The 13218-nt window shown below is 42.9% G+C and overlaps 1 protein-coding gene across 2 annotated transcripts; it reads right to left on the reverse strand.

Annotated features, from left to right (window-relative positions):
* Positions 1–457: 457 nt before the first annotated feature.
* On the reverse strand, positions 458–9231 carry SERPINB1 (serpin family B member 1). 2 transcript variants are annotated; one of them, XM_059399336.1, is made up of 7 exons: positions 9065–9231; positions 7683–7858; positions 4652–4789; positions 3796–3913; positions 2622–2764; positions 2356–2523; positions 458–1960 (listed from the first exon to the last, which is right to left on the reverse strand). In XM_059399336.1, the coding sequence occupies exons 2-7, from the start codon at positions 7848–7850 to the stop codon at positions 1559–1561; spliced, it is 1137 nt and encodes a 378-aa protein (XP_059255319.1). In that variant the 5' UTR covers positions 7851–7858; positions 9065–9231; the 3' UTR covers positions 458–1558. The 2 variants fall into 2 exon arrangements, with proteins under 2 accessions (XP_059255319.1, XP_059255320.1); XM_059399337.1 differs by lacking the exon at positions 9065–9231 and adding an exon at positions 8818–8862.
* Positions 9232–13218: the final 3987 nt, after the last annotated feature.

Genomic DNA, 13218 nt, shown 5'->3' on the forward strand with positions numbered 1-13218 from the left:
TTAAACTCTATTTTTATGTTACAGACATATTTCCTATAAACACCAGATAGTATTATTTGCAATCTAGCCTAAACATCTTTGTCTTTTAACTGGCACAGTTAGCCAATTTGCATGTTAAAGTTACCTAGATATTTGGTGTTTAATATACCATCTTGGTATTTCTCATGCCTGCTCTATGTACTTTTCTCTCATCTTTCTTCTTTTTGGATAGTTTATTTATTCTCTTTGGGTTTTTTTTTTTTTTTTTTTTTTTTTTTTTTGGTTATAAACCCTTTCACTCCTCTTCCAGTGGTTACCTTAGACTATACAACATGCACCCCTGACTTATCAAAATAGAATGTAATTGTAATTGTGCTTCTGTTCTATTCTCTTCCCAGACAATGTAAGGACTTTAGAGTTTTCACCTTATTTCTTTCCAGAAGAAGAAAACAAGGAAGGAAAGCTTTCCGACAACAGATTTGCCAAAATGTTTTTTTTTTATTCTGAAGACTGTCATCATGGACATCAGTTCCTTCAGGCCAAGAACTCCCTGTTTTACTCTTGGCTTGTCTAAGATCCAAGAGAACAAGAAGGGGACTGAGATGAGTCCGGCTTATAGAATCTTAGGAACATTTATTAACCAGCCAACTAGTTTTGTGGGAACAAGAAAATGCAGCATTTCAAGCCTCATTCCAAGCAGTACATGTATATCAATCACAGTCCACCCCCCACGTCCCCCCACAGCCTGCATAAAGCCATCCCATTGCCACAAAAACGAGTATCACATGACTGAAGTCAAGAACCTTCATCAGAAAACATGCAAGAAAACAGTTAACAAGTGAGATCTTGGCACCCCCTCTTTGCTTAATAGCGTTTCCCACTATATTATTCTTTCTGTCATTTCTTAGCATCTTTTATGATAAGACACCTACTTCTTGACTCCATGTAATCCCACACCAATGCCACAACACGTAGGATAAAGGAGAATGAAAAGGAGAAGGCAGGCTATGACCTGGATAGCCTGGTGGCTCTAACAGTTTGAAAGAATAAGAACCACCACCAAAAACACTAATCTTGTAGAATAAGGGATCAGAAATCTTGGCCAAGGCAATTTTGTCTTTATAAACCAGGCCCTTAATTGAGGCCCTATATTTCCACTGAATATCCGTTTTTAAGCTTCCTTTCTACAATATGTGTCTCTCGATTTGGGCTTTCAAAATTCTGTGTGTAAAATAAATTACAGAATTACCATGTTTCCTTTGGTTACCAGAAGAGCATAGCAACTTCATAGACTACTATGTTGTCAAGAATCTAACACATCTCGTTTCTTTTTTCTTTTTTTTTTTTTTTAACTTGCATTCAAAATCAATCACTGGACTTTGTCAATATAAAAAAAAATAGGAAAATAGATATCTGGGCCAAAGTTCATGGGTGTATGTAAAGAGGAAAGAGCTGAACTTACAAGTGAAATTAAAGATCTGCTTAGGGATGGTAGTGGTATTGGCAAAGATGTGTGAAACTTGACACCATTAAAAGTGCAGCTAACAAAGCTCTAAGCTTGACCTCCTATTTCCAGTCTCTAAGGGGAAGAAAGTCTGCCCAAGAACAGGATGTGAGATGAGGGATTGTGCCGAATGAAGAAAATGAATGGATGGTCAGCAACAAAGTTCTCCTCGTGCATCAGCATGGCAAAGGTGGCAATGCCTGCTGTAGCGGCCGCCGCCTCTGTGCCCTCTTCATTCACTTCCACAAAGGACTTGTGGACAACTTTTGATATGAAAAGATCCCTGGTTCCTGACATGCCAGACAGATCAGCCTTGCGACTAAAGAGATCCTCTATACCCAGGTGGGCTAGGTGGGAGTTGAGGTCATAGCTCTCCTCCAGTTTGAACTTGGGCAAGTGGACGTTGACTTCAACCCAATCCAGATTCTCAGCTTTGGTCCACTCGTGCAGTTTTTCCAGAGTCAACTGTTCCTCAATCTGGAATGAGAATGGGCAAAAAGAAGAAGTGAGAACAATTTTACATAAGCAAACTAGCAAAACATTATTGAAATGAACGGACCCATTATATCAGTTGTTAATTAGTCTCCTCCGTGTCTTGTCCCCAGACAGATTCCATTTGGAAGATGTCATTTCTTTCCAGGGACTGGAGAGAATATAACAGAGATACAGCTGTTCCCTGACAGTAGCTGAAAATGTAGCTGAAAACTTTGGGCTTTGGAGTAGTCACATCCATGAGCCACTTGACAAAAGAATGACAAAGCACTGGAAAGGAAAGAACCATCCCTAAGCACACACCAAGCACTGGCCACTACCACACAAGGCAGGTAGATACAACCGGAAGAGACACGAAGCATGAAGCTGGGAGCTGTTACCTTCTTGAGACCCGTGGACCCATCCTCAATGTCATCAGGCAACAGGATAATCATGCTGAGCTCCTTGCCCCGGTAAGGCAGTTCCAGCACACGGCACTTGAGGTCCTGGATGTAGCCAAATGGGAGTTTCTTCTTCTGATACATCATTTTCACAGTTTTTTGGTCTTCCTGAAGAGTTGAAAACAAACAAACGAATGGCTCACTCACATTTTTATCCCCATTCTCTTCGAGTCAAGAGTAAGTTTAGGCAGTTACCTCTCTCTTACCTTATTCAGTCGGAATGGGGCATTCGCAGTGTCTTCCTTCCGGAACTCGTCCTCCCAGCTGCCTTTGAAATAGACGGCGTTCACCAGCACGAGTTTAGTCATGCTGTCAACCGTACCTGCAGCCAACAGTTCTGGAATCTTCCCTAAAAAGATACAGTTAGCTTTTTAAAAATAAATCCATCTATCAGAATTCCAAATTGGAACTAACAATTGATTAGCACTGAAATGCAATCCAAAAGCAAATTCTGTACTTAATTTTCCTTTCACGTGGTATGAAGTTAGGAAAGCCCTATCAGCATGTTTCTAATTTAAATAATCCAAGTAAAGGGCTAATGAGCTAAAACAGGACATTTCTCCTTTTCTGGAGTATATGGTAAACAATGAGCTTTATTTTAAGAATGACCATTCTTTTTCAGGAAAAAAAAAATATCCTGAACAAAAGTATTTGGGGGCATTAGTAAACCACTTTTTCAAATCCTCTAAGTAGAAGCCTTCTCTCTCTCTCTCTCTCTCTCACACACACACACATACACACACACACACAGAGCAAAAGCAAAAAAAAAAAAAAAAAAAAAAAAAAGCTTTTAGTACATATCCAAAAAGTAGGGCAGTTACTCCACTGAAACAGGGGATCCACCCTAGACCACAGACAGTGCTGCCCTGAACAACTCTTTGTATGGAAGACAGGTGTTCTGCAGGTGCCCTGACTTCTCCCACGACTAGGTCAGAGACAGCTGTGCTCGAAAGTCCCAGCTACCATCCCTGATTTCTTAGACAAGAAGTGGACCAAAATTATTTATGACCACAGTGGTTTGTGAATATTCACTCACAAGTATGAGCATATTCCTTTCCATGTGTATATGAAATAATCTGGGCCAGGCTAGATTTCCCTCAAATTTTTTATTCCTTTTATTCTACATTCAAGGTGAGTTTTACGAGGGAAAATCTATTTAGCTACTTCAGTTAAATCATGCTGACATTTCCTCTGTGAAGAATTTTCTATGTGTGAACGCTGTCCAACTGGGTGGTGCAGAGTTCATGCCCAGGATGTACCCCAGGATTCCCAGGGTCAGGATGAGGGAACAGGAAAAAGGCAGAGGCAATCCCATGCAGGTGGGGAAGCTGGAGGAGGATGAGAATGTGTGTGATGCTTACATTCTGCCCTCTCTCTTACCTTCCGTCTGCCCTTTGACCCACTCATTAATCACCTTCCTCGAATCCTCAGAGGCTTGCTGAAAATCCACACTGGCCAATTCAGCACCATACATTTTCTGAGTTGAAGCTAGGAACTCCTGTTTAAAAAAAAAAGGTAACGTCATGAATAACTCCTACTACATACAGAGATAGTTTCCTAAAATCCTTTAAAGCAGAAATGGTCCTAAAGGTACAAATTGCATTATAACAACAACAACAAAAATTCTAACATTATACTTTTTTTTATTATGGTTAAAAAAAAAAAACTGGGGCACCTGGGTGGCTCAGTGGGTTAAAGTCTCTGCCTTCCACTCAGGTCAAGATCTCAGGGTTTGGGATCCAGCCCCGTATCGGGCTCTCTGCTCAGTGGGGAGTCTTCCTCCTCTCTCTCTCTCTGCCTGCCTCTCTGCCTGCTTGTAATCTCTGTCTGTCAAATAAATAAATAAAATCTTTAAAAAAAAAAAACCCACAGAACACTAAATTTTCCACCTTAACTATTTTTTAATGTATAGTTCAGTAGTTTTGGTGTTGCATAAAATTCTTTTCCAACATTTGGCTGACATTTTCATAAATAAGCAAATACTGATTGTCCTTGGAAAAGAATTATGGAATTCACTCTTGATTTAGCAAAACAGCCAGGATCAATCTTTTTCACTGTGAAGACTATAAAATGAAGCCATCAATTAATGGGAGTGCTGTCTGTCATATGTTTTCATTCTGTCTCATTTTTTCTGAGTTTTTATAAAACTTTTAAAACATTTCTATGGCTTGGTTATGCTAGAAAAAAGTCTTCTTTGTCTAAGTGAGTTTTTGAACAGGAAGTGCAAAGTACTTACAGGGAGGAAATTGTACGTCTTCTCTCCATATAACCTATTAGCAAGTTTCAGGATATAGGAAGCTCCACGTTTGTTGATATCAGCATTCAGACTCTGAAATCTTGAATGAATCTCTTCAACCATATCAAAATGAAGAGTCTAAAATAAAGAAAACATTCCTTCTATAACATTCTTATTTTAAATTATAAGGTGATTCCTTGGCATTTGTTTCCACCAAACTAAATAATTGTGTTTTGGGTTTTTTTTTTTTTTTTTTTTTTTTTTTTTTTACTGATTATTCATGATCTGCAGCCCGATATTTTATTAATTTTTCATAGGTGAACAAATAATAGAAAATCCAAAATGTACAGCTTTGTGAGATACAATAATTACATCAGAAACTACTTTTATGGGGCGCCTGGGTGGCTCAGTGGGTTAAAACCTCTGCCTTTGGCTCAGGTCATGATCCCAAGGTCCTGGGATGGAGCCCTCATCAGGCTCTCTGCTCAGCGGGGAGCCTGCTTCCCTTTCTCTCTCTGCCTGCCTCTCTGCCTACTTGTGATCTCTCTCTGTCAAATAAATAAATAAAATCTTTCAAAAAATAAAAATAAGAAAAATAAACTACTTTTATACTACTTTTTGTTATAATTCTAGTTTTACAGTATGAGTGGTTAATAAACTGTTTATACAAGTCTGCTTTTTGTCCCAAAGAAAATCATAAATAAATCATGTGCTTATCTTGTATCTAATATAATTTCACTAACGTTCTCAGAAATAAACAGAAAAAATAAGAAACATGACCCAGGTAGGAACTCAAAGTTACTATAGGCAGAGGGGGAATTTTTTTTTTTTTACTATACTATTAGCATCAGTAACTCACTTAAAAATAACTTCTTTAAACTTAATATTTGGCAAAAGTTTAGTTCCTCATGTATCAGTTACAAATCAAGAGTCCTTTTATGGTTTTATGAGGCCTGGGCTGGTTCTTTGCTTTTAAGACACAAGGAACAAACCTCAACAGTGTACAAAGTCCACTTCCTCACCAAGATACGGAATGTTTCCATAGTTGCTGCAATCAATCTGCTTCAGGGGAAATAGGGGTGGGGAGGACCTTGAAACTATTCTTCGCTGAAGGCATAAAGAAAGCCTCCAAATAGCAGTTGACAGGGAGCCCCAGGGTGGCTCAGTCCGTTAAATGTCTGCCCTTGGCCTCGGGTTTTGATCCTGGAGTCCGGGGATCAAGCCCCAGGCCGGGCTCCCTGCTCAGCCGGCAGTCTGCTTCCCCCTCTCCTCCTGCTTCTCCTCCTGCTCCTGCTCTGTATTTCTCACTTACTCTCTCTCAAATAAGTAAAAATTCTTTTTAAGATTTTATTTATTTATTTGACAGAGAGAGAGATCATAAATAGGCAGAGAGGCAGGCAGAGAGAGAGAGAGAGAGAGGGAAGCAGGCTCCCTGCTGAGCAGAGAGCCTGATGCGGACTCAACCCCAGGACCCTGAGATTATTGACCTGAGCCAAAGGCAGTGGCTTAACCCACTGAGCCACCCAGGTGCCCCATAAGTAAAATTTTTTTAAAAACAGAAGCTGGTATTAACCTTCAGGGAGTCACTAAAAATTACTTACTACCAGAGGGTAAGAAAAAAAGAAGAGCTTCGAAAATTTTTAAATGCTTTCATATCTGCACTGATGTAGAGGATTGGTTCTTCATAAAGTACAGTCATAGAGGCTTTGCAGCTGGAACAGACCATAAACTTGAATCCAGGGCTGGACCTTTCCTAGTATCAGCGCCCTGTACTTCAGGACTGGTACGTCAGAAAGCCCTTCCTTCTTGGCACTCCTTTCCCCTAGATTCCAAGGGAAGTCAGGGTTCCTCTCTTGGAATGAAAGAATACCCAGCACGGAAGTGGGCTCCACCCCCACAAAGGACAGGAGGAAGGTTAGGCATTTGCTTCTCCTCCTGGGAGTGAGAGAGGGACCAGCCACACCCTCAAGGGCTTGGTCCCCAACCCCTACCCCAGCCACTCCCTCCCTGCGGGGCCCTCCCACTCACAAAGGCACACTGTGTCACAGCCCACAGAGCCACACTTGGTGCCGGGCCCAGGGCTAGGCGGAGGCAGCACCGAATCACACTCTTGCTTTGTCCCCTCGAAAGGATACCACTGCCAACTTCTCCACTGTGGAGCATTTCCTATGTGTCATTATGCTCAAAAGTAACATTACATAAATAGGCTCATCACATGCAAAGCAGAGAATGGAAAATCCTCGTCCAGGAAGAGATGTTCTGGCTTACAGAAAAGCCGTCATGCAATAGGCACACCACAGGGCTTTCATCAGCCTTCCTCACTGCCCTGCCCTCAGCCACATAAAAGACAGTGCCTGGCACTTAGCAGGTGCCCTGTAAAGACTTGATCATAAAGGAAAGCCTGCATACAAATGGACTGTTCTTGGGGCTTCTTCTGAAATTCTGACCTCACAGTATATGGTTGAACACAGAAATACAGTTTTAAAAACACACCGTTAGGAGGGGTGCCTGATGGGGCGCCTGCGTGGCTCAGTGGGTTAAGCCTCTGCCTTCAGCTCAGGTCATGATCCTAGGGTCCTGGGATTGAGCCCCACATCGGGCTCTCTGCTTAGCAGGGATCCTGCTTCCCCCTGCCCCCCGCCACCTCCCCCCACCCCCCCCCCCCCCCCCCGTCTGCCTCTCTGCCTACTTGTGATCTCTGTCAAATAAACAAAAATCTTCAATTAAAATTAAAAAAAAAAAAAGAGGGGCGCCTGAGTGGCTCAGTCGGTTAAGCATCTGCCTTCGGCTCAGGTCATGATCCCGCAGCTCTGGGATAGAGCCCCTCCTCAGGCTCCCTGCTCAGCAGCAAGTCTGCTGCTCCCTCTGCCCTCCCCTCACCCTTCACACCCTCTGTCTCAAATATATAAATAAAATCTCAAACACATACACACACACTGTAAGAGCTCAAAAGCACGACATCTCAGTACAGACTTGACCTGAGCAAGGAGACTCAAGGGAGAGCGGGCTGTTTTTGTTCGGTTCTGCTGACCTTGGACACCTGTGCTGCAGTATTGCCTCGAGTCCCCAGAAAGATCATGGCCAGGGCTGATGAAATGCTGAAGGGAGAGATGAAGATGTTCCCAGTAGGATTGTCCTCATTCAAAGCGCGGAACAGGTCCACGGCGAAATGGGTGTTGGCTGTACTCAGCTGCTCCATGGTGAAGGCTACAACACAGAACAGAGGGCCCGAGCTGCTCACCAGCCACCACAGCAAATGAGGCAATCTGCATCTTCCCAGCTCCTCCTCGGCGGCTGCCAACCGCCCTGGAATGCCCTGAAAGGCCCTGCAACTTGTACTTTCTCTTTCTCACTTTATTTTTAGGAGGGCAAAATACTTACCACATGCACGCATGTGGGACTGGGGATGACCCCCGCACAGTCCAGCTATGTAATTTCACCAAGGGATTTAGCAGGGGCCCCGGACTAGGGCATCCTAAAGGGCTCTGCCCTCACAGACAGGCTGAGGAGGGGCCCACACGGAGTCTCGCCTACTAAGTTTAGGAGCACACACATTGCTGTGCACCTTTGGTTCAAGTCCCTGATTCATCTGGGCAATGAATCCACTGTCCATATTTACCTGCAATAATGTGTCTACTAGAAAATCATTACTACCTACCTGCGCACTAAAGCAAATTCCACTGAAGTAAATATAATTGTCCTCATTATTGAGATTTAGTCTAACGCTTCCACAGGTTAAGTATCGCAAGTCTCATAGCTTAGTGTTGGATGTGAGTGCTTAAAAACACAACACAGGTCCCAGGGTGTGGCAGGGCAGCGGGACAGGGAGGTGACAACTATCTTCTCTGTCACTCTTGCAACAGTTAGGGGCACTTGGCCTTGGGTCTCAGCTCGGCCACTGACTTCTCTCAGAGCCTTAATGTCCCCACAGAGAGGCCAGGAAGACCACCAGCTATGCTGGCCGCCTAGCGGGTAAGGAATTAGCTACATCACTGTTAACTGATAAATCATCTCAGGGATCTGGCCTCCTTTCTCTTCCTCCTGTGGCAGCTCCCCGGGCCCGCGCTGCCAGGAAACTGCAACAAACAGCTCGAGCGAGAAAGGGAGAACAGGAAGAAAAACATTCCGATCCCGGGTCCTACTGACTCCAGCCGCCACGCACTGACCTCGGCCCTCGCCGGCCTAGCGCCCCCCGCGCGGCGCTAGGGGATCCGGGCTCCCGGGGGCGGAGCGCACGGCGTGGGCTGCGGCGTCCGCGTCCGGCGCAGGGCAGGGGGGCTGCGCAGGGAGCGGTCCGCGCGCAGGGGCGGGGGGCTGCGGGGATCACTAGGCACCCGGGGCTCGGCGCCTATGGAGTTCCGGCTGGCCTGTTCCGCCCGGCCCACCTCCCCAGACTCCCCGGCCCCGCCTTACCGGCTCCGCGTTCGGACAGGCTCCGGGTAAAGAAGCTTACGGTCCGAAGCCCTTATAGCTGCGGAAGGGGAGTGTCGCCCTGGCAGGCGGTGAGCAGGCAGTAGGGCAGGGCCTTGGCCCTTCCCCCAGAGGACTTCCTGGGAGTCGGGGCTTGGAGGCTGGCCTTGTCGAAGGGAGGTGAATGTGGGCTCCGCGCAGCGTCCCCCTTTCAACCCCTTTCTGAGTTCTAGGCAAAGTCAGATCCCTGGCAAGGATCTGATAGGCTATTTCTTACTAAGATGTGAATGACTGCCATGATTACAGTGTCACCTCTTAGAGGAGAGACTAGCACTGTTGAGTGCCATGCCATCTGTGTATGATATACTCCAAACTTGAAGGTTATTTGTTTTATTTATTTTTTGGTGGGGGAAGCAAAGTAGGGACCTCTTGTGTAGGATGCAAAAGGGGTTTCCAGAATAGGAGAAAACAAAGTCTGGTCCAAACAACATCCTTGCTGTCACTGTCAGGTACAAAGTGGGCTCCGCTCCAATACTTCCTTCACAGGTGATGACCGCATCAGCTAAGTCAACTCACACGCCACACACCATGATAACTGACAGCTGTGAGCAATGAAGAATTGCTTACCCACTAGAGTAAAATGTGGACTCAGCAATTTTTCTTCCTATACTATTAAAACAGAAGGACTGTGGTTGAGTAGTAAAGGCAATAATTATTTCTGTGGGGTTTTTGTCTGTTCGTTTCTCCTTTTAAAATCCAGCTATGTAATTTCACCAAAATGTATAGCACCCAAAGGTATGAAATAATTCTGTATCCATGAAACTCCTCCCCTGCTTTTTTTTTTTAATATCACCATGTAAAGGGGACAAAGGAAAATCCTATTGCTTTATTAGTACAGATAATATAGTTTGAATAGATTAGGAGATCTCTTTCAACTGTGAGAACTTGTTTATAATGAAAGGAACTAAGAAAGATCACAGTAGTGACTAATAAAAATACTGTCCATAGTTATTTTAAAAAGCAAGTATTTAATAACTGGGATTGTAGAGTGCTTTACAATTTACTAGGATAAAGAAATCAACATTTATGGAAAACCAATCGCAATTAAGTTGAAGCAGTTTGATCAAATCTGGTAAGCTCTCCACCAATTCTCACAAAACTAGAGAACAATTCAGTAGCTTCTGCGAGAAAGTCAAGTGCAAAGCTGTGCTGAAAAATTAAATTAAAATCTGAAACACGTAAACCAAAAAAAAGAAAAGTGTTCTGAATTTTTATTTTTTTTCTCCTGACATTTTACATTTGTGCTTATCTGGAGTTAGTAGTAATCTGGGTCAAATATAAAATGAAACCATTTCCTAAATCAATACATTTACTGTCTAAGGTCAAGACAAAGTATTCTGTTGTATAACATTAGAATGTCCTTCTTGTGGCTTTAAACTGTGCATGGCCCTCTATCAAAGGTCACACCGAGATACCCTCACACCCTGGTGATGGCACAGCCAGTTTGGATAATGCTTGACCTATCTACTGATCTCAAATGCATGCTTACCCTACTGTGATCCAGCAATTTCACCCCAGGATTATACCCAAGGAAAATGTTTGTGAGGGTGTGCATCTGGAGATACATACAAGAATGGCTCTGACAACGTTATTTATATGAAACCTGACCTGGAAACCAGCTAAATGCCCATCCACAGAAGAACAGATAAATTACTGCAAAAGAATGATACACAACAGTGGAAATGAACACACTACAGCAATACACAACAACAGGTCTGAATGTTACCAATACACTGTTGAACAAAAGACTTCAGACACTAAAGATTCTGGTTCTAGTTACAGAAAGTTCAAAAACAGAACTAATTCAGGGTATTTGATGTCAGGAAAGATATTCTCTCTGGGGAGGAAGGAGCACTGTACTGATTCTATTTTCTTGTTTGCTCTGGCATTTGGGGACCTGATCCTGGAGTGTCTGCCCCTACCACAGCTAGCTAATTCCTAGAGATAGTGAGTGGTTCCCATGATAGCGAAACTTGGGTATACAAACCCCACCAGTTCCGTGACCGTACTCTCAACTATCTTTTTCATCAAACTCTCACACCTCAAGCCAGTACTCCCACTGCCCTAAATTACCCCAGGGCAAGGCACCAAACAGAGACCACCTGAATAGCCCAGAGCCCAGCAAAATTATTTAAAGCTCCCAGTCCTACGTTTTCTTAGTGTACCTACCTTGTCTTGCCATTCCTTCCTGTAAGAACCCCAGTAAAGTCTCCGGGCCACGCTTTGCCCTCTTGCCTTCTGCCTGGGGTGCTTCCCAGGTCCTTCATGTTCTGGTATGGTGTGGTTTGCCTTTTATTTCCAGGGATCTATGAGTATACACCTCCTTCAGGACTATCATGTCCATGTCAGCAGTCCTACCATAACTGACAAAAACGTATCCCAGGTTCATCTTTAAACACAGGGGGCATGAGTAGGAGCAGCATGGGGTAGGGAGGGCTCTGGGGTACTGATATTGTGGCATTTCTTGACATGGGTAGTAGTTACACAGGTGTATTCACATTGTGAGAATGTGCTGAGTTGTACACAAAATTTCTGTGCTTTTTTGCGTGTATGTTATACTTCAATAAAAATTATACTTTATATATATACTTTATACTTCAATAAAAATTATTAAAAAGTAGCAACAAAAATGTTGAATGCCAGTGATTATCTTTTTTTCTGTCCCTCCTTTTTCCCCTGCTGCAGGGTCAATCAGCTTGAAGCTGGCTGGCATGGCCTGTCCACCCCATAACTATGTCCACAGTTTGTGCCCAAGGGACCCAGATGAGCTAGAGAGCCTCCTGCCCTTCCTCTCTCCCAAGTCCAGCGACACACAACTCTGAATCCAGGAAAGAAGCCCTTCCCATCTACTCCTGTATGTGAGCACACTTCAACCACTACTTCAAGGGGCACAATAAAGGAGATGCAGTATAAACTTTTCAAAGACCAATAGCCAGATTTATAAAACCCAGGAGAAAAATCTCAAGCAGCACCAATAAGTGTTTGAGAAATAATTGTGTTTGTTATTGACTTCTAGGTTAATTGCACTGAGGTTAGAGAACATGAATTCTCTATTATTGTCATCTTTAAAAGTATTTTCAGATTTGCTTTATGGTCCACATTATGGTCAATTTTTGTAAATACTCCTGTGCATCAGAAGAAAAGATATATCCGAAATCCATTAGGGGCAGTGTTCTATATATGTGACCATTAGGATAAGGGCAATTAATCATTTTATTCTGCTCTCTGCTTAAATCGACCAAGCATATTTAGCAAGACAGTCACTAAATGTCAGTATTACTATTGACTAGTGACAGATGGAAAATGAAATTAAAATAAAGATATCACTTAAAGTAGCCTCAAGAAAATCAAGCAAGTGGAAATATGTCCAGCAAGATATATTTTTAAAAACCTCTATACAGAAAGCTTTTAAATATTAAGAGAATTTTTTTTTAGAAATCTAACTGAATAAAGCAGTATCTCGTGTTCAATGAGGGGAACTCACTATTGGTGAAGATGGCTGTTTACTTCTGATTGATTTTTTAAATCAATCCCAATCTTAATCAGTATTCCAAAGGAAGTGTGTGTGTGTGTATACGTGCGCGCACACAAGCTGATTATAAAATTTGCATGGTGTTGTAAATGATCAAAACACTCTTTTTTGCTGTTGCTATTTATTATTGATCAAAACACTCTTGAAGGAGAACAAAGCAAGGGGCCATGTTTCTACTATATCTCAGAACTTATAAAGCTGTAATAATTAAAACAGCCCAGTACTGGTGCAGGGAGAGATGACAGGTCAATGAAAGAGAATAGAGGGTCCAGGAACAGAGCTTTGCATGTACTGACATTTGATAGAAGTGGCAAGGTGTCCATGAGGAGAGGATATAATATTTAATAGGTGGTAGAGACTATTGAATATCCAAATGCAAAAAGTAAAGAGACAGCTGGGGCTGCCTGGCTGGCTCAGTCCATAGAGCATATGACTCGATCTCAGGATTCTGAATCTGATCCCCATGTTGGATGTCGAGATTACTTAAAAATAAAAGTCTTAAAAAAGGAGACGAGAGAAAGAAGAAAAAAATTCCTCACCTTACCCTATACCAAAAAAAAAAAAA

Source organism: Mustela nigripes, chromosome 5 (genome assembly GCF_022355385.1).
Source record: "Mustela nigripes isolate SB6536 chromosome 5, MUSNIG.SB6536, whole genome shotgun sequence".
Classification (NCBI taxonomy): domain Eukaryota; kingdom Metazoa; phylum Chordata; class Mammalia; order Carnivora; family Mustelidae; genus Mustela; species Mustela nigripes.

Coding starts and splice junctions, on each gene's coding strand:
- SERPINB1 (XM_059399336.1), bottom strand. CDS start 7,850: ATGGAGCAGCTGAGTACAGCCAACACCCATTTCGCCGTGGACCTGTTC. Junction 4,790..7,682: donor CTGCAGCACAGGTGTCCAAG/GTCAGCAGAACC, acceptor TCTTTATTTTAG/ACTCTTCATTTTGATATGGT. Junction 2,524..2,621: donor CCCCATTCCGACTGAATAAG/GTAAGAGAGAGG, acceptor TCAACTCTTCAG/GAAGACCAAAAAACTGTGAA.